The sequence below is a fragment of the Gordionus sp. m RMFG-2023 genome, chromosome 4 (genome assembly GCF_954871325.1).
Source record: "Gordionus sp. m RMFG-2023 chromosome 4, tfGorSpeb1-WG-v2, whole genome shotgun sequence".
NCBI classification, from domain to species: domain Eukaryota; kingdom Metazoa; phylum Nematomorpha; class Gordioida; order Chordodea; family Parachordodidae; genus Gordionus; species Gordionus sp. m RMFG-2023.
This window is the reverse complement of record NC_088778.1, coordinates 8,716,376-8,742,543: the sequence shown is the minus strand read 5'-3', so window position 1 is coordinate 8,742,543 and position 26,168 is coordinate 8,716,376. Positions and strand designations below refer to the sequence as shown.

Sequence of the window (26,168 nt, the reverse complement as noted above, 5' to 3'; positions counted from 1 at the left end):
CAGACTCCAATTTATTAAAAATAATAGTTTCTTGATATATCAACATGAATATCAATATTTCAGACGTTATAAAAACAATTAAATAATGTTTATTCTTAAAATTTCTACCTCACATAACACATAATTATTTAATAAAGTTTTTGCAATCCCTCAATAAAGTATTATTTTATATTTAATTTATGATGTATCATTATTAGTCAATATCTAAAGAATGAAAAAAAACAAACTGTTGCGATTTCTTATTAAAGAAATCATTAATTTTATGAATTTAAAAATATAATTAATTACAAAGAATTATTTACTCGAGTGATCAATTACAGTATTCTGACCGTAATATTCTAAGTAGTTTTTTGTTTTTATAATTTTAGATATCATAGGTCTGCATGGTATGACCTCATTAAATCTTAATAAAAAAACACTATATATGTTTAACTTCTATTTTATTTTATTAAATTGCATCTCAATTTACCAAATAACTAAATTTCGTTTATTATGGCTGATAAAAAAAAATGCGGAATGTAAATATAAATTTTTCAAAAAGAGGTGATGAGGGGGAGGGGAGGGCTAAAATCTACCTGATTTTTAAGATTGCTTAAATAGTTGAAAATGGGAATCTAATAGACATAAGGACAATAAGATAAAATTTAGAGTATATTATATTTTTTCACAAATGTTGTTATTTGCTGCCTTTAAAACCTAAAATTGATTACTACTATAATCCTTAAAGAAAAAATTATTTTTTTCAATATCAAGATCATATTTTTTAATAAAATAAGTTTTTTTAAAGAAAGAGAGACTGGGATATTCCACTCAACGAAGGCTCCGTCGCTTACCTAAAATCGAGCCTTCACGACGACGATCTCACAGTTTTTCACCAATTGAACCAAGGATCTGGTCACGAGTTTCTGGAAACCATACCCTCCAACAACCTCGATTTGTTGCTCACTGCTGACGAGCTAAGATTTGCTATTGGACTACGGCTCAATTGCGAAATTGTTCTTCCGTACCAATGCAAACATTGCGAAACCAGAGTTGACAGCAAGGGTAGGCACTGCCTCCATTGTCGCTTTTGTCGTGGCCGCTTTTCACGGCACACCAAATGCAATGACATCATTTTACGCGCCCTCTAGACTAGAACCAACCGGAATTTTCAGAACCGACGGAAAACGTCCTGACGGAATGTCCTTGATCCCCTGGTCAAGGGGTCAGCTCCTGGTTTGGGACTTCACCTGCATTAACCTAAATGCACCTTCTAACCATAACGTCGATGCCCTCGCCCTCGCTGAATCCCGCAAAACCATAAAGTACAGTTCCTTAGACCTTTCTTTCTTATTCATACCCATCGCCTGCACCATTCTCACCACCTTCGGTAGCAAAGCTCAAAGTTTTTTCAAAGATTTAGGCAAACGGATCCGCGAAAAAACCGACCAGCCTAAGGAATCCCTTTTCTTACGCCAAAGACTTGCTACCGCCATCATTCGTTCTAACTATCTAAGCTTCATTTCTTCCATTGAATAACCTTCCATTTTCCAAGCTTCCTTTTTTTTATCCCCTATCCTTTCCCGTAAATTCTATTTCTACAATTTTCCTTTATATTTTACCTTTTTAAAAAATTAATTATTTGCTAATACATTTTGACATCATATCATATCAGTAAATATTCAAATAAAGTAACCCATGACCGGAAAAAAAAACTATTTAATTATCCGCGAAAATTTACATATTTAAACTGAAATGAATTAATATACTGTATTTTATATTATAAGCTATTCTATAATATTAAATTACAATAATAAAACATATAAATTATAATAAATTTATAAGTAGTTTAGGATAATTTAAAGCATTCAGGGCTAAAGCCATCTCCCTTGATCCTGCTAACTTTTTGAAGTAAGAGTCTTTTGTAATATATATTGTTACTGGACTGCAATTCGTACATTGAGCAAAGGTTGAAAATGATACATTCGTGCATCATAACATGGGGATCCGCTTCAAGCTCTGTTTCTAACAATGATATGGCCTCCTTTAACTTTCCGATGTATAGCATGGACAAGGAAATATTGTTCTTTGCCTAAAAAATAATTTGTAGATATAATAATTTATTCTACCTTTAAAACTGTAATAATTTTCACTTACAATCTTTGTATTCATTAAATCTTCCATTTTTTTAAACAAATAATGCTGACCTGCCTCGGCTTGAGTGCCCGCGCTGGGCCGTATTTTAAATATACCTGGGTCAGACCTAAACTTTATTTAAAATACCCGAGTCGGGGGCCGTATATTTTAAATGGTCATTATTAACTATAAAAATGATAAATATAAAAAATAATTTTAAAAAAAAATCCAGTTAGGGCCTAAAAATGTAAAACTCGAGCAAGGCCGGGCCAAAAAATATATTTAAAAAATCTGGGCCGGGCCGTGTAAATGGTACTTCTGAAGTCTCTGATATGATGTAATATATAGGTTATTGTTAAACGACTCGATTTGAGTCTATTTTTAAAAACGGCTACTAAAATATTGAGTAAGCCTCGAAATTTCATTCAAACCTTTATAAAATCTATGAAAAAAAATCTTTAGCTTTGCATAATATTTTTCTGGTTAAAATATTGAGTTAGCCGTTTTATTCCGCTTAAATCGAACCGTTTAACACCGCTTCATAAGGTAATTCATAATTTTTAAGTAAGGATGTAACGATTTATATCGGATCGGGCCGATATTTCATATATTTTAAAATATCGGTTATCGGTAAATAATATAAAATTTTACGATCCGATCCGATGCAAAATGGCGTTTTTAACAAAAATAAAATATTATAAAATTTAAAAAAAAAGTTATATCTAAAAACCATTTATTTTTATAAATAAAATCGAAATCCAATTTTATGTTTAATTTTTTTAATAGTAACAATTAGTTAATAATCATTATGCCATATTGTTAATTTTTTTGCATTCTGTTTATAAAATTGTGCAATAATCTCTTCAGAATCTGTTTTTAGTGAAGCTAGTGATATAGCCCCCATCACAGCAGACTGACCTCTGATAAATTGGTAAAAAGAAATCTTCCATATATTAATTTGAAATATTTATTTCAAATTTTATTATATATTTGTTTATTACTTATCAATAAAAATATTTTTTATACTTTTAGAATTGCAATTGAATTGAATATAAACTATAACTGATCATTATAATAAATTTGAATGACATATTATTGTATTTAAATCAGAGACCTGCAGAGGTACCATTTGTACGGCCAGGCCTGGCCCAGATAAAAAAAATTTTGGCCCAGCCTGGCCTAAATTTTTTACGGCCTGGCCCGGGTTTAAAAATTTAAGGCCCGGCCCGAATATTTAAAAAAAAAATTTTTAGGGCCCGGCCCGGCCTAGATTAAAAAAATTTTTTTTTTAGGCCTGGCTCGGAATTTTAAAAAATTATATTCGACCTGGTATATTCAAAAAATTCATTATTTCGTATTTTATCTATTTTTCGGCGAGTATTATCATTTAATAAGCAAGTATATTTATTTTATTTTTTTATTCTAAACAGATATTTAGTATATTACAAATACTATGTATTTATAAAAAAATAAAAATGATATTTTTAATTAAAAATATAACATATATATTATATAATAATGTATTTAATCCTTTGCGTATTTATTCCAAGGCTGGAAAACTATAATTTTATTATGTAATAGATACTATGAGTGTAAGCTAGTGTTAACTTTCACCAAACATTATACTAATCATAACTATATATAATCATTATAACCATAATTGACGAATACGATAATTCATGTTGTATGAATTTTTTAAAAAAATACGGCCCGGCGCTGCTTGGGTATTTTTAAAAAAAATTTTTCAGGCCCGGTCTGGGTATATTTAAAAAATTTAAAATACTATCGGATCGGCCTCCAAAAAGTTGTATCGGTACACTCCTATTTTTAAGTTATTTTAAATCACAAATAGTAGGGCATAGACAAATATTTTTTGAATGTTTTAAATTGTTTACATGTTTTTTCCCACTATTTTAATAAAGTTTTATATATTATGCTAATTTTTAATATATATTTTATAATTTAATAAATAAAAATAACATTTTTACAAAAAAAATTTTTTTAAAAAAAAGTTGTCAGACCGATCTAATCCGATTATTATTATATAGATTCGATATAAATTTTATTTTAGAAATAGAAAGTAAGTTCAGCTTTTTATATTTCACTTGAAAATGTACGATATTTCAACAAAAGAGAAAAAAAAAATTATAAGCGCATTGCTGTAGGCAGCCTATTAGTATTGGTTTATTAGTTATTTTTAATATAAATTTTTTACAACTATCAATTTAAAAAAACAATAAGCATGTGGGTAAAATTTTAAAAAAATAGACATTATTCTTAAAAACAAAATAATTAATTCTTCCAGGTTCAACTGACCCGAATTTGGCTGACTCTAGTTGAAACATTATATAATTATAAATATTATTTATCAAGTCTATGAATGGTTTGGTTAAAATATTCACAAAGTAAATTTATAGAAAAAAAAGATGAGATACCAATTGTCAATATTTTAATAACAAAACATAATTTAAAAATAAATAAATATTATTAGACATATATTTGACTTTAACGATCTTGGATTAGTCATATAAATTACCCTAGATCCAGATATAAATCATGTTAAGTTTTTTACAATAGGCTTCAGATGAGGACAGAGAGATATAGCTTCGGAAAAAGATGTGTTAGCACGATCAAAATCATTGTGAGCCATATACAATAACCCCTGGTGCAAGACTATATAACCCGCATTTTGGGGGAAAGTCGTGGATAATTCTTGCAACGTTTCCAAATACTTCTGAGCTAAGGCTAAGTTTCCTAACTATATATATGTGTAAAAGTAAATATATTTGTTCAGTCTTCCCAGGTGCAAATCTTTTAAGGGGGTGTATATGGAAATTAATTATTAAATCTTAAATATTTTTTATCTGAGATTTTTTTGATCATACATTTTATAGATATGATATATAATTTTTAGATATGTATATTTTATTTTTAATCAAAAAAAATATTGTGTAAAATAAAATTTGTCTTGTTAATTTTAATTGTAAAGAAACAAACTTTGAAAGAATTTCAATAAATATATTCCAATAGTAAGAAAGAAGTCATCGAAACTGAAATTTTGGCAAAGACACTGCTATTTTTCCAAATCTACAATAACAGGGATAACAATGAAATACCAGCTCGACTATCAATTTTTTCCCTTTCATTAAAAATATATCAAGACCAACTCCCATATCAATTTATGTCAAAGAAAATAATACTTTTAAAACAAGACTTATTTATATAAATTAGAGTAATTTATTGTAACATTCTAAAAGAATTTTTAATTATTTATATACAAAATATCTTAATACAATTAAAAACTTGAATCAATATTCGGATGAGATATAAAGAGAATTGCATTTTGGCCTCAAAGTTTCTTGCGAATCCAGATTTTTCGATCAAATCCGTCAATACTTCGAAAGCCGTCGAGTAGTCGTTATTAGAAACGAAGCAGGCTACCAGGCAATACTGAACCCTTCTCTGCCTCTCCTCCCATAATTCAATTCCATTCAGGTAGTAGATATCGTTTTTATCGTCGCAGATTGTTTTCAATTTGCTCAGAATCTTGAGAATGGATATGATTAATAGTCAAATTAAAATAAAAAATACTTATAAAGCTCTAGAAGATTCCGATATCATATATCACTCTTCTATTCTATTCACGATGCAATTTTAATCAATTTTTTTTTATATAAATTGTTAATTTTTAAAATATAATGTAATAAACTTGTAATATCTCTTGTAATAGGCCCGTCAAACGCTTTATGGCTTTCTCGTAGTCTTGTTTATATGCGGGAAACAAAGCGTATAGGATGCGGAAAGAAAATGGAACTATGGTACCAACTAGATTATTGTGTTGGATATCTGGTAATTGCGTGGGAGTATCGGAATAAAATTCTGGATATTCTTCACAATTTTAATAAACGTCAAAAAAACATTCAAGAATATTTAATAAGGAAAAATTATTGGAATATACCTACAGAGACTCATTTGTGTTGATAAAAATTATAGAGCTAATTTTCATGGCCGCAGATCTTTTTGTTAGTAATTAGAGTTAAAATATTTGCTAAATGTACTTTATTTATTTTATTTTAAAGTGATCCAGGATATTGCAAATAAAAAATAGCCAAAGAACTAAAAATTCAAAAATCAACCACCACAAGAATACAATCATTTTAACACAATTTTTTAGTTAAATTAAGGGAGAATCTAAAAAAAAATTGTGTTTTTGAAAAATAAAGAATGAAAATCATAGACATCACAGTGAGTGATATTTGCTTCTTAAGATAAATGTCAAAAACCATTTGCCATAAGATTAAGAATTTGAATATTCATTTAAATAAAATAAACAATTATCCATCAAGCTTGGAGTTGTTTACCAAGATCAATACATATTTCAACAAAATGAGATAGCACATTGAGGCTATTTTTTATCCACAAAAATGGTAACTAGATAATGAAATAAACGTTTTTTTGAACTCTCATCAATAAATTTGGCTCCCTCTAGAGGTGCATGCTGATAAAAGTTTGAAATCATTAAAATTGAGAATATTTATAGAAGCAAGGTAGGGTAATACTTAAATGGTAGGATAGAAAAAATATAAAATTTACAAAAACATACCTTTTCCACAAACAAATTTTAACAACAGAAAATATTAGAAAAAATATATAAAAAAAGGAATAAACAATGCCATTAACATTGAGGAAACAATAGAAAATTATTTGATATCTAGTTATTATTTAAATATTACAAATGCAGAGGTACTATTTGTATGTCCTGGCCTGGATTTTTTTTTAAAAATTTTTCTGGCCTGGCCCGGATTTGTTTTTCAAAAATTTTTTCCAGCCTGGCCAGTCAGGCCCAGCCCAAATTTTTTAAAAGATATTTTATTTATTTTTGATTTTTACAGCTAATAATGGCAATTTCAAATATTTGGTTTTAAAATATACAGCCCGGTCTGGATATAATTTTTTAAATATTTCAGGCCCAACCATGGTAGATTTAAAAAATTAAAATACGGTCCAGTCCGGGTACCTGGGCTTAGGGCCAGGCCTGTATTAATGCAAAATATCATAAGATATTTAAGTAAGGAAGAATTGGGTGAGAATGTTCAAATTATTTTTAAAAATTAGTAATTTTTATAACCAAAATTTTATTAATTTTTTTAAAAAATAATATATCAGTTATTTAATATTAAATTTCTTAATTTTTTTTTTACTCTTTAAATTAAAATATGCCACAATCAACTTTATATGGGCAGAGAAAAAAAAATTGGAATTTATGAAGAATGTAAATTTTGCTTAAAATTTATATATTAAAGAAAGAATGTTCATGAATGATTGTCTATTATTTGTATTATTAAATTTATTGTATTTTATAATGTTATTTAAATGATTGTGAAAATATAATATTAGTATTGTAGCAATAAATTTTAAAAAATTCCATCTTTACTTATATTTAATTCTTTAAAAAATTCTCAAAATGAGAGATTTCTTAAATCTTCTTAATTTATGAGGAATATTTTTTAACCATAGGCTGGGACAATATTTCATAGATGATGCAGCCAATATTCAGGAATCACAAGTTCAAGAGAATGTCTGTTTTAGTCAAACCACATTGTAATAGTCTGTGCAGGTGCCACTATATATAGACTTTTTTGTTAAACTTTAAACTCAAATTAAATTTGTTAAAATTGGCAATCAGGGAAACTTACACTTTGATTTTATATTTTGTTATTGCCTTTTTAAGTGGAGTTTACTCTTGGTTAATCAAAATATTTTTAGTTTTAGTTGTAATATTGATGAGGAAAATTTATATATTAAAAGTATAAAAATATCTTTAAGTTTAAATAGGTTGGGCTGGGTCAAGATTTATTATAGTTTTTAATTTTTTTGGAAATAATATTTAAATGAAATGAAATAACATAAATTATTGGTAATGGGCTATATAAAATTAACTAAAAAATTTAATTTGCTAAATTTCATTAGGTATTAAAAAAAATATATCCTATGATTTATAAATATATATTATATTTGCATAAAATTTAGATAATAAAGTAAGTAAATAATACCATATATTGTATAAATTAAAAAAATTTTTTTTTAATTAAACAAGGGTATTAATTTAAAATAATATAAATATACCAAAATTTGAAAAATTTTCTATTTCTTCTTCAACAACATTTATTGATTTCAGGCGTAAACAAAGTATAATTCTCAAAATCCATAATGGTAGGCAGGCAAGCTTGTTGGGGTAAGTTGATATTTTTTCATCTTATAAACAATAATAATAAACACATTTAAAATTATAAACTAATTTTATTTAAAGCCAAGTTAAAATGACCATTAATGATAAGTGATTCAAAATCTTGCTGATTAATTTCATTAATAAAATTAGCTCGATTCTTTGCTTCAGTCTCCCCTAATTCATAACGAACTAAATTTAAGAGAATATCGCCCTATTTTAAATATTTATAAACATTATGTAATATCTATATAACCGATGATTTTAAATCTAATTGTAGAGCTGGAAATGATTTATTAATTATATTAGATGAAAGCCAAATGTCAATGTACGGATTATCATGATTCTCTCTATAGGACATAGCTCTAACTCATCATAAGATTGGTGGTTGAAATTCGGTACGAAACTATTGCAACCATATGAAAAATCTACGAGTAAAAATATCCGAACAGCTTAAAATGACTGGCATTTTTTTATGCAGTTTAAATAATTAAAAGCGTTATTACAAATAACCACCATAAATATAAAATAAGCTATGAGAACAGCTGCTTAATATTTTAATATTATATATTTATCAACCAAGATTTTCTCCTGTGAACATTATATAAAAATCTATTGGATATCTAATCCATATCCACAAGTTAATTTCGCATTCAAACCTCACTGCCGTTTTCCCCTGTTTTTATCGATATTCGCCTTAGAATCAACTAATTTTTCCTCCAAAAAATCTTGGATCTTATCTTCGTTGAATTTTAACAATTCATGTAATTTTTATACATTCATGCATATAAAACATTAGTTGTATTTAGCATTTTTTTATTATTATAATATAATATATAATTGTATTTTCAGATCCACCACAATTATTTGATCAGGTCCGGGCCAGATCTGCATAAAAATTCTTAGACCCAAACCCGGTCCAGCCTATATACAATATTTAAAAAAAATCCCAAGCCCAATGCAAACTCATAATAAATTTCAAAAATATTTCCCAAGCCCAAATCCAAATATTTAGTTCATTGTATTTCATGAAAATAAGCAATATTTAAATGAATTTGGCAATCCTTTTGTGTAGAGCTGTAGAATGACTGGTGTGGTAAATTGACTACGACTCAGAAATTAATTTTGGACATTCTGCGTTTTCCAAAATTTGTATTAAAGGTATTTACATTTAAAGTCAATTGAATTGTATTTTTAGGCTTCAATATGCCCAGCCTAAAATGTTTGGCAAAATATAATCAAAAGAAAGTAAAGTAAATAAACAAAAATTATTGTATAATCTTTTTTAGAATGGAAGAAGATAATTATCCTTGATCAATTTATTAGTCGGTGAAGAAGCTAACTTTAAACGAAAAGCTCTAAGTTTTAACCTGGTTAATCAGATTCTACGGTTAATTATTTTAACGATATTTAATTTATTATATAAATTTTAGAAAAATTGTTGTCATCAAATATGGAGAAAAAAAAGGATATATAGGTGTCAAAAACTTTATTAAATAATCTAATAGCTGGGACGTCACTAAACTTTATTAAATAATCTAATAGCTGGGACGTCACTAAACTTTACAATCTCAGGTGGCTCAAAACTTTTCTTTTACTTAGGCTAACATTATCCAAGCGTCATGAGAGGGAGGGGTAGGAACAGTTTGCATCCTATTTTTTTGAGGGGGTAGAGGGTAAGCTGCTTAAATGGGGGTAGGATAAATTTTTGGAGGGGTTATCTATTAAATTTTGAGATGGAATAGAACAAAATTTATTGCTGAAAAAATTAATAATTTTATTATAGAATTATTATAATACAATTATCGACCAAATCTATATATTGCAAACAATCATACACATTGTTTTCCAAATAAAACTTTCTCCTATCCTTTTAAATGTAATTTAAAAGGTTTAGATATATCAGCAAGCTCATAATGCCATAATAATTAATTCATTGTAACTAATGGAGGTTTTAATTGAATTTATTATCTACAAAATAAATTCTTTATAATCACAAAATAACGATAGTTGGTAGTAGAGATAGATTAATTTAAGTTATCCTTATAAATTCTCTTAAAAGAGTATCAATATAATTATAAAGGTGAAAATAATAATAAAGAGAAACGGTTTCCAGTGAAAATCCTGTCATGTAGATGCTGCATTATCCTCAAAATTACATTTGATATATAAAAAAAAATTCAAATCAAGTTATTCAGGGGGTTCAAGCCCCCTAGTGGAGTAACTGTTTAAAATAGTAACTATTATATTTTTAAGGATAAACTAGTTATATAGCTTAATTACATAACCTGATAATAATTGATCTTTCTCATTGGTTTCCTGTCTAATCTAACCCTGATCAGATTAAAACAATTGGCCAGATTTTCAGTTATTTCTACTTAAAGATCCCCCTTTAATATTTATTCATATAAATATTTACATATTACCGATTACCTATAATTATTGTCTTTATCCTGTGGGGTAGATACGCCCTTCCCCCCCCCCCCACCCCAGAGAAATTTTTTTTAGATTATACGTTTAAAAGACTCAAAAGTGACTTTATATCAAATAAATACCATGAATATTTATATTTTTCTGGTTTTGATATTTGTGGAAGGATATTATATTACTATTGAAATTATTCTGGATAGTATTATTTAAAAGTCATTGAGAATAATCTACTAAATTAAGATAACATATATGCATTTAAAAAAAATATTTATTATATATAATTCTAGGACATTTATATTATAAAAAAAAGCCGGCCGAAGGCCCGTTAAAGGTGGGTCTGGGGGCGAAGCCCCCAGGCTTATATATGTATGGACCTCCTCTAAGGAAAATTTTTAGCTAAGCCAATGTCTTTATTTCGCTATTTGACATATTTCACCCATATATTTGATTTCGATTTTAAGTAATAATAAAGCCGTAGGAATAGGCATTTGACTATATCCACAAGGGTTTTAATAAGGATATAATTGCGAAGCAGTCAACAAGGCTACCATTTTTTAAGATTTTAAGTTTAAATCTTTTTATTGACTCTATTATATTTATACAATCAGCCACAAATAATTTTTTTCAGGACAACTATATAAGTTTCATTTGAACTCGAAAAAAGATCTTATTTTTACATTTTTTAAAAATATCTCAAAATATTTTAAAAATATTAATATTTGCATGAAATTTAAAAAACATTGTTATGTAAATAAAAAAATATTCCAATCTTTCATATAGTTTGAATTAATAAAAATAATATTTAAAATTTATTATATTACTATTTAAACATGAATAAAAAAGTGATAAAATAAGCAGAAATCATTTTAGTTGTATAATTCTAGAAGTACAAATGTTATTTCTTATATAAAAATTAATTTTTTTTAATACACGTATATATTTTTATATAGAGAATATATTTACTTTTAACTGATTTAGTATTATGAAAAATCTATTTTTTAAAATTTTCATCAAAAATATTACATTAAAAGTAAAGATTTTGTTTGTCTAAAAGCAAGGGCCTATTTTCTACCTCCAATCTTGCTTCCCTTTTTACTCAGATGATTTTATGAAACTCCAATTCTCATATTAGCAATATGTTATTTTTTCAAGAACTTAGAGTATTTCACAATGAGTATAGGTTAGGCTATAACTATCATTTTTAGCTTAGGCATTTTTGCCTTCTTAAATAGTATTTAACTGATCAAATTAAATTTATATTATCGGACTCATTAGTTCTCTTATAATATGAAATCCCTAACCACTAAAAAAAAGAATACACATTCTGCTTTTAAATCGAATCATTTATTCTCATTTTTGTAATGGTAGGTTAGAGACTATTTATTGATTAATTCACTTATATTTTCAATATATTGTTAGCGCTATCTAATTAAAATGGGTTTTGATATTAATATTTGTAGTAAAATACATACACTTTATTTACATTTATTATTTGATATTATATTTTAATTTTTAAACTTATATGCTAGTTCGTATGTTATGGAAAATGAAAACTTTTCATCAATTTATTTTAGATATATTTTGACAACTATATTTTTGTTTTTGTCACATTTTCGTAAATAGGTATTAAATTGAATTGCAAGGATAACAAAATAGAAGGTACATAAATATATCTAATAAAAAGCTGGTGAAAAGTCTTATAAATAATATATGAAATGAATAATATACAGGTATCGTTATCATCAAACTTTTAAAAAATAATTTCATATTTATCCAGTTTATAATTTCTTCGAATTTCTCTCAATCCATTTTATATATTTAGATAGATCAACATAAACTCCAGGTTTGTCGGATTCGGCACAGCCTTTTCCCCAAGACACTAAACCCGAAACTTTTTTCCCAGATGTAGTTGTGCAGAACAAGGCTCCACCAGAGTCACCCTTTGATATGATAGTTAATATAGGATTATTATTTTGTAGAAATAATAATAAAATTTTTGTTTTAAAATAATAATTAAGAAATTCGAATATATTCCAAAAAATTTTTGATATCACATGTATATCACTTCTCCCGTCCATTCCAGGAAACAGTAATTTTTTTTAAAAATATAAAGAGCAATGTTGCATTGATTATACCACTATTTTATTATGGTTATTTTAACCAATTTTATAGTTGAATCATAAGAATTTATCTTTTTTTATAAAAATTATGCAAGCTATATAAAATTAATATCTTGTTTCAAATATTAATTAGATATAATTTGTGTATAATATAAATTGATAATCAATAATTTATAAATTTTAACATTTAAATGGTTCCATAAATGTACTCTAGCCTAAGCTTAAATTTAATGTTTTTAAAGTGATATTCTTTCCCTATTTCTTTCTTTCTTTCAATAAAATTTATTTACTTGACAGGCATCTACCCCTCCAGCTTCTTCTCCCGCGCAGATCATATTTGGTGAAATTTTACTATTGTGAAATTGCTTCATATTGCATTTTATCCTATTCCAAGTAGGTATACAAATCTCATTTAGGTTGTTTTGATCACCACCATCTTTATATAATTATTATTATCGTGAAATCATAATATATGAATTTTCTGTTACATATTCTTAATGTATTTAAAATGTATTTTCCATGTGTATGCTAACCTCTAATATCATAATAGTTGGCCAAAAAAAACTTTGCCGCATCAAATTTTACAAAATGAAGAATAAGTTAATTAGAAAGTTTATTCAATTTTAGGAATATATAATAAGCTTTTAACAAATGTAAATATATATAACAAACATTTGAATATTTATTATTCAATACAAACATTAATTTGTTGATTCTCAAATCGCCATTTAATAAAAAAATAAGAATTACATTGTTTTCTAATAAGCAGAGTTATTAAAAACGCTTCTAATGGATCTACGATATAGTTTATTTCTCATTGCCTGATAATAAAATCGTAATGATCGTTCAGATATAAATATATATTGGAAATATTATTTAAAAATTTTTTCGTTTCGTTTAATAAATTCCAAATTTGTCAAAACAAATCGCTCAAAATTCAGTGGTCCCTACAACGGGGGGTGGGGGGTCCGAAGCAACTGCTGCAGTAAATTTGAGTGGTACTTCTTTCTTTTTTTAAAATTTTTTTTTAAAAATTTTCTTTATTATTTAATTCTTTTACTGTTTTGTCACATCCATCATGATCAAGTGATTTCTGGTTGAATATAATAATAAAACAATCCCCCCCCCCAACTTAATATTTTTTGGTCGATGTTTAGTAAATTAGGTTGTTATCCGAGATTTCTTGTCATAAATTATTTTTCCAATTTTAAAATATGCCTAAAAATATTAACCAAAAAAAATACAAATGCCTAATTAAAAATTGCGAATCGCATAATATTTAGAAAAAGACATGGTGGGCTTAATTTTAACGATATAAAGAAAAACTTTGAAATAGTAGCTTTTAAGAATGTTACTTAAAATTGGACAAATAGCAAAGTAATTTTTTTATTAAATATTTAATTATTATTTATACTTATCTTATTATAAAGGGTATTAAATCGCAATTTAAGAAAAAAGAAGTAAGAATTGGGAATTCAATGCTGTTGGTATAATAAATATTTTTAATTAATATAATTATAAAAGTGTCCTATTAATAAAGAATGTGTTAGAAGAAAATATAGTATCTGATGATTCTGATAATCATGAAATTAGTGAACCTGAGGTCATTTAAATACTCTTATTTTTTTTATCCTGCTATATTTTTTTATAGGCAGACACAGAGCAGAGATTTGATAAAGTAGAACAAGAAATTCCTATTATCTCTCTACTTTTAATAAATATTAATTTAGCTTTATAAAATTTTAATGAATACAACATATGCAGTTTAACGAAAGATTTAATGATTGATTCGATGAAATTTTTACATCAAACATCATTTTTTACGCCAAAGGGAATGGCAGAAAAATCAATTAAACTGTTAATTTTACAATTTAAATTCAAGTCAAATTTTCGAAGAAATGCTGAAGTTTAGAAATATTTATAAGATGGCCAAAATGGGGAATATAATTATTACTCATGACCTAGAGGTTCAAGAATCTAAAGATTTATCAGATTCTGAGAATTGTAAATTTATTTAATTAAAATTTTTTTACCAATACATTATTTAGCTTCTTCTGATGATGATGATAATTCAGGGACTTACGATTAAGATTGGAAAAACTATTCATTTATTTTACCTTATTGTCTACTTTAAAATTTTTCTACTTTCCCTAATTTAAGAACTTTATATAAATATTTATTAACTATTCCTACAACCTCATGGACTGCCGAAAGAGTTAGGAGTAAAATTAAATTAATTAAAACAAGACTTCGTAATACCATGAAAGATTCATTTCTCAATAATTTAACCATATTATCAATGGGGAAAAATTTATTTAAACAATTAAATATTGATGAAATTATAAATTCTTTGGCTTTCTCTTCCCCTAATTTATCTAAATTATTAATTTAAAAATAATATTTATAAAGTATATATTTTTTGCATTTTATTTATATAATATATTAAAAATTGATGCAATAAAAATTATTTTAAAATTAATGGGTGTCATAAAATAATTATCATTTTTTCGAGGGGGGGGGGTACTTTTCAGGGGGGGTATTCTGCTTCATTCGCTCAGAAAGTGTAGGGGCCACTGTCAAAATTTAATCTTCTTAAAATTTTTAAATAATTATATTTGACATAAAATGATTTTAAAAATTAATTTTAATAGAAACAATCGTTATTTTTATTGATAAATTTTACACCATTTTTATGTGAAATTTTAGATTAATTATCCAATTTATTTATTAATTTTAACAACGTGTCATAATTTTATAATAAGCATTTTTTATTATATCAGCAAAATAATTATTTGATCTACAAAGAGAAAAAATGTAATTCCAATTCCAGTAATGTGATGTATCCCTTTTCGATTAATATCACTTAATATATTATGACTTAGATATTCCATGGATGATATAAATTATTTAAGCATATCAATTAATTTAAAAACTTGTAGTTTTTGTCGGGAAAAATTCAATAATTCATATTTTTGTGATGATGTTGTTGCTACCCAGTATAAAAGCAAAAAAAACTTTATAAACCTCTTCAACATGAGAAATGTTTTGAGAATATAGCTCTATCCCAGATTTTATTTATTCCGAAAAGCATAAAAATTATTTATCATAAGCCCTAATTTATCTAGATATAAGAAATTATTTTTTTTCTAATAGAGTTTTGCAATACACTCAACAAATTGAGTTCATGATCTTTCTACAATTTAAAATATTGGCTATTTGTTTCTTGCAAAAATTTTAAAATATATTTATTTCATTTCAAAATTTAAGGCCCACAGTCCTATTTGATTTTTTTAAATAAATACTAATCCCATCTGTGATCCTAAATGTCCACCAATCTATTATTTTAGATATCTAAAATAAGATTATAGCCATACAAGACCAATATATGTGCAAAAACTCTTGGACCAGAGTTTTTTCTAGAGGATTTTGAACAAATCTATTTAATAAAATTTAAATTATGGCTTTAGCATAATTAGATTTTAAGATATTTAAAATTTAATATAAAAAATTTTGGAATTTTCTCGCTTCTAAAGATAGCCGTATCTCAGGAAGTAAGCTGAGGTGTTAAAATTTTATATTTTTGTTAATGAATATATTACCATCATACAAATTTTAAAAAAAATCGAAGGGGATCGGGTTGAATCTTCAGTTGATTTGATATGGAATAAAACATGCATAAATAAATTAATCTGGTTCGTTAATTGATTCTAAAAATAGAATTTGATTATACATTATAATAAAATGATGATAAAATAAAGAAACGAGTTGATGAATCTAACAAACAATACAACTTTATATTCTTCCAGCCCTAAATTCAGAATAAAATTTCAATGAAGATGTACCCTAAATGTCAATTATCATATTCGTTTTTTTGTTTTAAATTTATCTGACGCAAATGGGTAAAAATATAAATTGTAAACATGTTGAATTAAGGTCTCATTAAAGTGAACCATATAAAGATACAATTGAATTAATAGTTATTTTTAAATTTTCTTAAATTTTTTTAGAGCAAATAGATAAAATAGATATTATAAACATGTTAATGAAATTTCAGTGAAGATGAACCATGGAAGAGTGAAAATTATCATAATCATGTGGTATATAAATTTCAATATATTTTATATCTGGTGACACAAATAAGAATTCAGAAAAAAAAATTGAAAACATAGAAAGTATAAATCTGGCTAGTGTTTACAGTGGTCAGGTCTAATTTGGTCTCATCTGACTGTTGGGTCCGACGGGACGGTCCGGTCCGACAAAACGTGGTTCGGTCCTGCTCCACCGAAGACCGATTAATAAGATAAAGTTTACTATGAATTACATTTTAGTTAATGTACTTGTTCATGAACACATAAAACATGATTATTTAATGTCTAACACTTTATAATGTCTAATTCATTGTTTACTTTTTTTATTCTTCCGTTTCATTCATTCGTCAAGTAATTTAATTTATTAAAAATTGAAATTAAAATCATAGAAGATGATTATATTATTGACCACCCTCAGCCAAAGAATAACTATTGATTTAGAATATAGTATTAGTCAGAGACCTGCAGACCCGGCCCTAATCCCGGGTATCAGGGAGGGGTTTTATTTTTAATTTTTAAATATACCTGGGCCGGGCCGGGCCTAAAAATTTTTTTTTAAAAATACCCAAGCAGCGCCGGGCCGTATTTTTTTAAAAAATTCATACAACATGAATTATCGTATTCGTCAATTATGGTTATAATGATTATATATAGTTATGATTAGTATAATGTTTGGTGAAAGTTAACACTAGCTAACACTCATAGTATCTATTAAATAATAAAATTATAGTTTTCCTGCCATGGAATAAATACGCACAAGAATAAATACATTATTATATAATATATAATTAATATATGTTATATTTTTTATTAATTAAAATATCATTTTTATTTTTTTTATAAATACATAGTATATTCTCAAAATATTATTTACACAAATTTTTTATAGTATCAATTTGTAATATACTAAATATTTGTTTAGATTAAAAAAAAATAGTGTTGTTAAACGGCTCGTTTTGAGCCGATTTTTAAAAACAGCTAACTCAGTTTTTATCCAGAAAAATATTATGCAATTAAAATTTTGCTCATAGAAGGAGCAAAGGTCTAGACATATAGTATCGAAATTTCGTGGCTTTTTTAAAAATCAGCTTAAAATGAGCCAGCAACATTAGCTAATATACTTGCTTATTAAATGATAATACTCGCCGAAAAATATGTTAAAATATGAAATATTCAATTTTTTGAATATACCAGGTCGAATATAATTTTAAAAAATTCCGAGTGGGGCCTAAAAAAAATTTTAATCTGGACCGGGCCGTACAAATGGTACCTCTACAGGTCTCTGGTATTAGTAGAAAATAAAACAAATAATTTGAAAATATGTTAAAGAATTATATAAATTTTTTGAAAGGATAATTCTGGGAAAATATGTAAAATATGTCTTCAGATATTTCTAATTCTTCAAATACAAGTAAATTATCCATATATATCAAATTGATAGCTCAAAATTTTAAATGAATGAATAAAAACTTCATCAAATAAACCTACCTATAGTTATAATTAGGGATGGAAACAATAAAAACCCAAGATTAACAAAATATTGTATGTAATGGCATTGGATAGAAAAATGGAATAATTTTTGATTTTTTAGAAGATAATTAGAATATTAATTATAAATCAGTTTTATTTTATAACCAATTATCTATCACATTCAAAAACAGAAACTAATTAAATATGCTAATCAAATTTATTTAAATTAAATTCAATAAATTTGTATTGGTTTAATCTTTTTGTATAAATAATATAATAAAAATTTTTTGATGATATATATAAAATATTGGTAAATTAACACATTTTATTTTTAATAAATTTCATGCAGAATAAAACTTTTACTTAGCAAAAAACATTTATTAGACTAGACCAGACTAACAGGTGACTTAACGGTCCATCGGCCCTGTCTCATTTTAGAAAAAAAGGACCAGACCGGACAGGAACGGACCTTTCCAAACACTAAATCTGACTGTCCTTTAGAAAGAACAATAATAATAAAATCGGGAAAATCGTATCCAGACTTAATAAATAAACCAACGTATGGGCAAATGTTTATATTTAGGAACGATGACGTTAAATCAAGCCATTGCCTATATGGGCGATAATGTCAAACTCAAATAATACTTATATATGTGTAGGCTTTTAAGAAATAATTGGTCTAAATTAACGTGTACAACATTGCTTACTAAGATGTTTAACAAGCAATTAAGAAACAATCATGCTGACAATCAATGCCCAGAATAAACCTATTAATTAATTTTTTAAATATTATATCATATGCGAAACTCACACTTGAATTATTTTGTGATTTTTATTTGAAAATAAGGGCACTTAACATGTTAAAAGTCCTGTAATGCTTTCTTATTTAAAATATATAAATTTTATTCATAATAATAATCGTGAAAATCTTGGAATTTGTTCCGTGATTGTTTTTCATCGAATAAAATTTTAAATGAAAAATATATTTATCAGAAATTAAACCAATTTGTTGGATCTTATGGATGATTCATTCTAAGTACCCTCGTTTATCTCTAAAGACAATTTTATCCATACAATGCTCTTACTTTCGGAATACTTGACTGTGGAGTGGTTTTTATACCTAATGAATAGGAACATTACAATGGTTTAATCATTATATATATTAAAATCCCGACGTCTCATTTAAAAAAAATTATACACAATTTGATGAATTTCAAAACTTATTAATACTTATATCGTCTGAAAGGTGCCCAAAAAATCAAATATTAAATTATTTGATTTTTTTAAAGAGATTGTCTGGAAATATTGATCTAAATATTGTGATATATATTTTTTAAATTAATATAAATAAAATAAATTATAATATAAAATTTATTAAGTTGTCGTCAATCACTTCTTAAAATAAAATTTATCAGGTTTGCTTTTGTAATGAAATAAACTCGGACATATTATTGAATGAATTTAATTCAAATATTACTATTATAATATATGAAAATATATCGAAAGTATCTAAAGATAGATATAGATACCTCTATATAGTATCTTGGCATAGATACATTTTATAAAGTGTATCTAGATTACAGTATCAGGATACTTTAACAAATGTGCTAATAAGTATAAATTATTCTTCTACTATCTATATTTCATATTTATTATTAATATTTTAAAAAGATTTGTTATTATCATTTTTATACTAAGTATGACAAAAATATTAAATGAAATTTTAGCATACATATTTATATTTTGAAATATTTACTTGAAGATTTTTTTGGCCAACTATGACATTGAGGATGTTTAACATAATTATATAAAATTAAAAAATGAAAATAATTTCTTATATCAATCTACTTAGATGTCAATTTTTGTAAAAGATAAATAAATTGTAGGAGATTAAAAATATATATTTATAAAATTATTTTATTAAGTTATCTAAATTGGCAATTATTTGGACTGTGTACTAAAGATTTAATTATTAGAGCCATCTAAATAAATAAAGAGAAGGGAAGGGAATTATAATATATCCTTATAAAATTATATTTTTTTATAACCATTTGTGTCACCCCATCCTGCCACACAGCAATAGGTGCCAGGGGTTAAATTTTCGTTGTATTTGGGAAGTACAGCATTAGTAATATTTTCGGTAAACTTTAATGATTCATTTAGCTTAACTATAGCAATATCATTATCATATTTAAATGCATCCCTCAGGCCATCTTCCCTAACAAATCCTTCATGAATGATAACCGATTTTATGGACAGAAGTTTTTCGTTGGGTTCGTTCCCATATTTCTTAGATTTACCACAATGAATCGAATATAAGGAGTGAGGTATACTTAAATAATATATATATTATATATACATAGATTGATATTTATTAATTTATGCATATCTTTAAAAAATGGTAGATCATTGCTTATGACTATATCAGAATGACAGATTTTTAAAGTGGAACTTTAGTTATTTTCTAATAATAATCTTTGCTTAGAAAGATTCTTAAAATTCTAAATTTTTCTCTTAAAGTGCTTCTAAAAAGAAACTATAGCATAAATCAGTAGTTTATGTGAAAAAATGGTGTCAGAATTGTTAAAAGATACTTTTCAAATGGATCTGGATATAGATACAACATTTTTATATCTATATATTAGATATTTGTATCTAGATACTTTAACAACTTTGCATGATATAAGAAATTTTAGATATGATAATATGTAAATAAAATATTTTTGTGAATTACAAATATATATTATAAAATTTTAAATGCCTCGGTCTAAAACAATGGGCCACGGTTAAGATTTTGTTAGAATCAAGGATGATGCCGGCGCAGACATACCTGCTATTCACTCTCAAAGAAACCATAAAAGGGTATTCGGTGATTTGAGTGGGAATGCCTCCTACAATCATTAACTTTATCTCATTTTGCGTAGTACCTTTACCATAGTCTTTATTTGATACTGTGTCATAAAGATGGGCATTTAAGTAAACTGTAAATAGATAGAAAAGAAAATATTCTATAAATCGTAGAGTGAAATATTATTTTAATTGTAGAAAAAGTTTTTATGGGATTAATTATTCTTTAAATAGTGCTGAAATATGAGGCCGTTACTAACATTATTAATATAAGAGAATCTTTTTTGTGGGGAAAAGTAACTTCCTTCATAATTTTTTAAAGTAAAGCATTATTTTTTTGAATAGCCAAATATCGTACCCTCAGAAGCAAAATGTTTATGCTTTAAATTTGGGGAATATAATAAAAATTATACTACAAATCCCGGTCCTCCCTTACTCTCTCCGATCTAGACTATTTAAAAAAATAATTTAGGTTCGGGCTTAATATTTTTTAAAAAAATTCATGCCTGGTTTAGGACTAAATTTTTAAATATGATATCATTTAATTTTGGGAAATAAATTGATATCTTTTAAAATTCCTGCAAGAAATAAGGCACCAATATTTTTATATGGTTATATTTAACTCTATTTAAACCAATTAGGGCCGGGCCAAGGACAATTAATTTTTATCTACATTTTAGGTCGGGCTTTCTTCACAAATAAAAAAAAATTTGTTCAGAATCGGGTTGAGCGAAATTATTTTTTTGTAAAAATTTTGGGCAAGGCCTGATGCAGATCATTAATTATAATAACAATATTTACAAAGGGATCTATAATTTTTTTTACCAGACATTTTATGAAGTAAAAATTTTTTTAATATTGTCTATTATTTACCCTAAAAACATGTAAGAGCTCATTGAATTTATAATGCCTAGGAAGTATATAATAATATATTCACACTTATTTTTAAAATTTATTTGCATTTCAATATTATGAATGACAAAAGTGTTCATTTATATAAAGAAAAGTTAAAAATTAGTTTCAATTCAATACTAAAATAATTTAGGGCAATTTTTTTAGGTACAATGTTTTTCTTAAGGTTCCTTAATACTTATTTTGGTAAATTATTTATTAATAAATAATATTTTTACGATTTCGATAAATTATAATTAGATTATGTATGAATATATCATTACTAGTAAATGACCCGTCAAGAATGACAAGGTTGAGGGGTATTAGTTTGTGTATATGGAACTAAATATGCTTTATATTATAATTTAGGAGAAAAAGAGATGAAATGTTGCAATGTAACCTGTGAGAATTAAGGGTATTAGAAATATCAAAATTTAAATTTGTGATAAGAATCATATTGGGTAAAATTAAAAATAGAGATGCTTCAAAATTTTTGAATTTTAAATATGGGCTTGAAATTGGTCTCAAAATTTTGTTTTGCAGACACAGACAGGCCTTATCAAAAAACCACGTCCCATGCAACTTTCCCCAAATGTTTCCATTTGTTTCTATTGTAATTTAATAATAATGTCTTAAATTTAATTTTATATTTAGAATAAAATTTAAATTTGTGATAGAAAATATATTGAATAAAATTTAAAATAGAGATGCTTGGAAATTTTTTAATTTTAAATATTGTGTAGACATTAGCCTGAAAATTTTTTGCAGACATAACCAGGCCTGATCAAAAAACCAAGTCCCATGCAACTTTCATAAAATTTTGCCATTTATTTCTATTGTAATTTAATAATAATATCTTAAATTTAATTTTATATTTAAAATTTAAATTTGTGATAGAAATCATATTGGGTAAAATTTAAAATAGATATGCTTGAAAATTTTTAATTTTAAATATGGGCCAGACATTGGCCTGGAATTTTTTTTTCTTAACCTGGCCAACCCATAATAATTTTGTTATTTTTTCCCAAAACGGCAAAATTTTAAAAATATCAGTTATTAATTTATATATATATAATTAATATTTTAAATTTAATTATATTCAAGTTGGCGCATGCTTAAAACATACGCCTTTAACGGGAGGTTTGTGGTTCGACTCTCGTATAGAACCAAAAAAATAACATTACACTATATAGTCTCCTTAAATTTTAAATACATAAAGACACGAAAACGATCATGTTTTGATTAAGGAGATTATATATATTAGATATAAATTTTTCTAATAAAAAAATAGCCAAAATATAAAATAAGACAAATGTAATTTGATAATGGCTCCTCGCCTACAAAATTAAAACTGAAATATTTAGAAAAATAAATTCTTAAACGCTCAGAATAAATACTTAATGCTTCGAATTATTTCTCAATGCTCAAATAAAAAACTTAATCGCCCAAAAAATACCAATTGTTGAGATATAATACTAAAACGCTCAGATTAAAATGAATCACTCAGAAAATATATGAAAGTCTCAAAACGCTTCTTACTCTGATATATTCTTCTAAGAAGGGAAGACCGGGGAGCATGGATCCCTAAAACGCAAATATCAATTAAAACTACTTAATAATATTGAATAGATAATATTTAATTTTATACCCTTATTTATTCTTCAAATGTCAATAAAATTAAAACTACTTAATAATATTGAAAAGATAAAATTTAATTTTATTTTTTTTAACATTATTTGGAAAAAGTTGGCAAGATTTTATAATTTAACTATAAAAAAATAAAATAAATATAAATGGTTATAAAATTGAAGAGAAAATAAGAAAAACAATCCTTTTATTCCCAAGAAATAAAAAAACTGGAAAAAAATCCTCATAATTTGTCCTAATTGAATAAAAGGGTATATAAAAGCAACGATATAAACCATTTTTTAAATACATACATTGACCTGACCTCATATATCTTTCTCACTTTTTTAGCCTTAAATCGTCCAAGAAAATGGTTTTATGAAAAATAAGTTGAAGAAATTGAACTCGGGTGGGAATAGCTTCATACACCCAATGATGAATATATACTACTAGGCGATTCATTTATTAAATGTGTTTAAAAGTGCCCATACATTGGAGTCTGCTGTAGCACTATTTTGTCACTTCTTGTAATATGATAATTTAATTTATACATAAACTTATTTAAAAAAAATGGCTATTAAGATTTTGAAGAATTTTGTTTTGTTTATTTTAAATAATTTGGGAAATTTTTGACTGGAACAATTATGTCTGGAGATCTTTGTTCAGGATTATTTTCTCAGAGTATGAATATAAACATTGCAAATTATAATATTTTTTTGCAAATATTAGAAATTAGGTCAAAATTTTTAATAAATTTTGCAAATAATAGGAATTTAATGGATGTATGCTTAGAAATCATTTATAGAAAGTTTTAAAGCTGGTTCCTAACTCTGACATAAGTCTACAAAAAAAACGAATCAAAAAATCCTTTCGTATTTGATTCGAAGTGATATTGATATTAGTACGAATCTAATAATTCATTATTCGTATCTGGTATAATGCAGCATATTTTTGTCTCGGAAAATATTTGGTAAAGTTTAACTAAAGTATTATGTTTACCATAGATTATGGGTAGTTTTTTTTTACCAGAAGACGAGATATCATTAAATAGCGTCGTTATTTTCCTATGTTGTTGGTTAAGATTATATTTTAATTTGTTCTAATTCGAGCATTTCCACTCAAATATATTAAAATAAGTGGTTATGTTAAATAATCATTTTGATATTCTTTTTTTTCAAAGAAATTAATTATTTGCTAGGTTTTGAATTAATAAATCATATATTTTTGCTTAAAAAATGTCATGATTTATATAATATTTATGATATAAAAATTCTTTATTTTAATTGTAAAATTGTTAACTCCTTTATTTAAATATGTTTGTTTGATTTTTTTTACTTTTCATTTTAATTTATGTAATGATTATTGGATATATACTAAAACTTCTTAAATAAACATTAAGAAAAATTACATTTTTATGTAACTTGCTGCCATTCAAAAATAAAATAAACATTAATATTATAATATAATTTGCCTGTATATTGTTAAACGGCTCTTTGGGCAGATTTTTAAAAACAGCCAACTCAATATTTTATCCAGATAAATATTACGAAATCAGGATATTTTGTTCATAGATGGCACAAAGGTTTGGAAATTCATCAACAAAATTTCGAACTTTTTAATAGATCGGCTCAATTGGAGCGATTTTCCATTATTATGCTTATATATGAAAAAAAACTTTAAACATGATTTACTTATAAATATGATGCTATTTAAAAATCAGCAGTTAAAACTTTTTAAATATAGATGGAATAATTTAATATCTATCAATTAAAAATGTAGGGTATCTTTATTCATTTTGTCATATATTTGTAATTGTCTTTAAGAGTTTTATATAATATTTCCTAACAATAAAATAGAAAATCACGAATTATTTGTTTTCAGCATAAATTGCCTGAAAGCTTATTTAAACGTCCTTTCTCAACTTTAAAAAAAAAAATATTATTCTCTCCGGATCTGATATTTCTTTGTAATGATTAGCAATATTTTTTTTATAATTATCTAGATTTATGATTGAAAATAATATTAACAAATAAATTAAACTTACTTAAACATAGTAGCAATCCAGAATTTTGAAATTGATAATACATTCTAATAAATTTTGGCACAAGAATTACTTTTTCATTATTATTCATATTTTAATGAAATATTATAATGCATAATAATATATAAATAGTTTTTTAATTTTAATAATTTAGCCTTCAAAAATATAGAATAAAAATGCATTGTTATCCTAATTTTCTTTTAAAAATTCTACAATTAATTCTTAGATCTTCTTCATAAAATCTTTATATTGGGTAAAGGCGGATGTTAAACAAATTTGAGACAAATTTTATTATTAATTATAATATTTGCAAA

The 26,168-nt window shown here is 25.5% G+C and overlaps 2 protein-coding genes across 2 annotated transcripts; both read right to left on the bottom strand.

The window, feature by feature from the left end:
* Positions 1-1,639: 1,639 nt before the first annotated feature.
* On the bottom strand, positions 1,640-8,777 carry LOC135927810 (trafficking protein particle complex subunit 12-like). The gene is made up of 7 exons (XM_065464003.1): positions 8,598-8,777; positions 8,411-8,555; positions 8,242-8,370; positions 5,825-6,003; positions 5,419-5,661; positions 4,688-4,873; positions 1,640-2,071 (listed from the first exon to the last, which is right to left on the bottom strand). The coding sequence occupies exons 1-7, from the start codon at positions 8,700-8,702 to the stop codon at positions 1,829-1,831; spliced, it is 1,230 nt and encodes a 409-aa protein (XP_065320075.1). The 5' UTR covers positions 8,703-8,777; the 3' UTR covers positions 1,640-1,828.
* A 3,585-nt stretch (positions 8,778-12,362) lies between these two features.
* LOC135928135 (trypsin 3A1-like) lies at positions 12,363-25,928 on the bottom strand. Its single transcript, XM_065464498.1, has 5 exons — positions 25,858-25,928; positions 21,211-21,430; positions 20,498-20,781; positions 13,182-13,327; positions 12,363-12,711 (listed from the first exon to the last, which is right to left on the bottom strand). Exons 1-5 carry the CDS (start codon positions 25,898-25,900, stop codon positions 12,550-12,552), a joined length of 855 nt encoding a protein of 284 aa, XP_065320570.1. The 5' UTR covers positions 25,901-25,928; the 3' UTR covers positions 12,363-12,549.
* Positions 25,929-26,168: the final 240 nt, after the last annotated feature.

What these genes read in the sequence shown, in the direction of transcription:
- LOC135927810 (XM_065464003.1), bottom strand. Translation starts at nt 8,702, where the DNA reads ATGTCCTATAGAGAGAATCATGATAATCCGTACATTGACATTTGGCTT. An exon ending in CTTGGCTTTAAATAAAATTA is followed by an intron (nt 8,371 to 8,410) that starts GTTTATAATTTT and finishes ATTGTTTATAAG; the next exon opens with ATGAAAAAATATCAACTTAC. An exon ending in TCATCCGAATATTGATTCAA is followed by an intron (nt 4,874 to 5,418) that starts GTTTTTAATTGT and finishes ACATATATATAG; the next exon opens with TTAGGAAACTTAGCCTTAGC.
- LOC135928135 (XM_065464498.1), bottom strand. Translation starts at nt 25,900, where the DNA reads ATGTATTATCAATTTCAAAATTCTGGATTGCTACTATGTTTAA. An exon ending in AGGATGGGGTGACACAAATG is followed by an intron (nt 13,328 to 20,497) that starts GTTATAAAAAAA and finishes AATTATATAAAG; the next exon opens with ATGGTGGTGATCAAAACAAC. An exon ending in GAGGGGTAGATGCCTGTCAA is followed by an intron (nt 12,712 to 13,181) that starts GTAAATAAATTT and finishes ATCATATCAAAG; the next exon opens with GGTGACTCTGGTGGAGCCTT.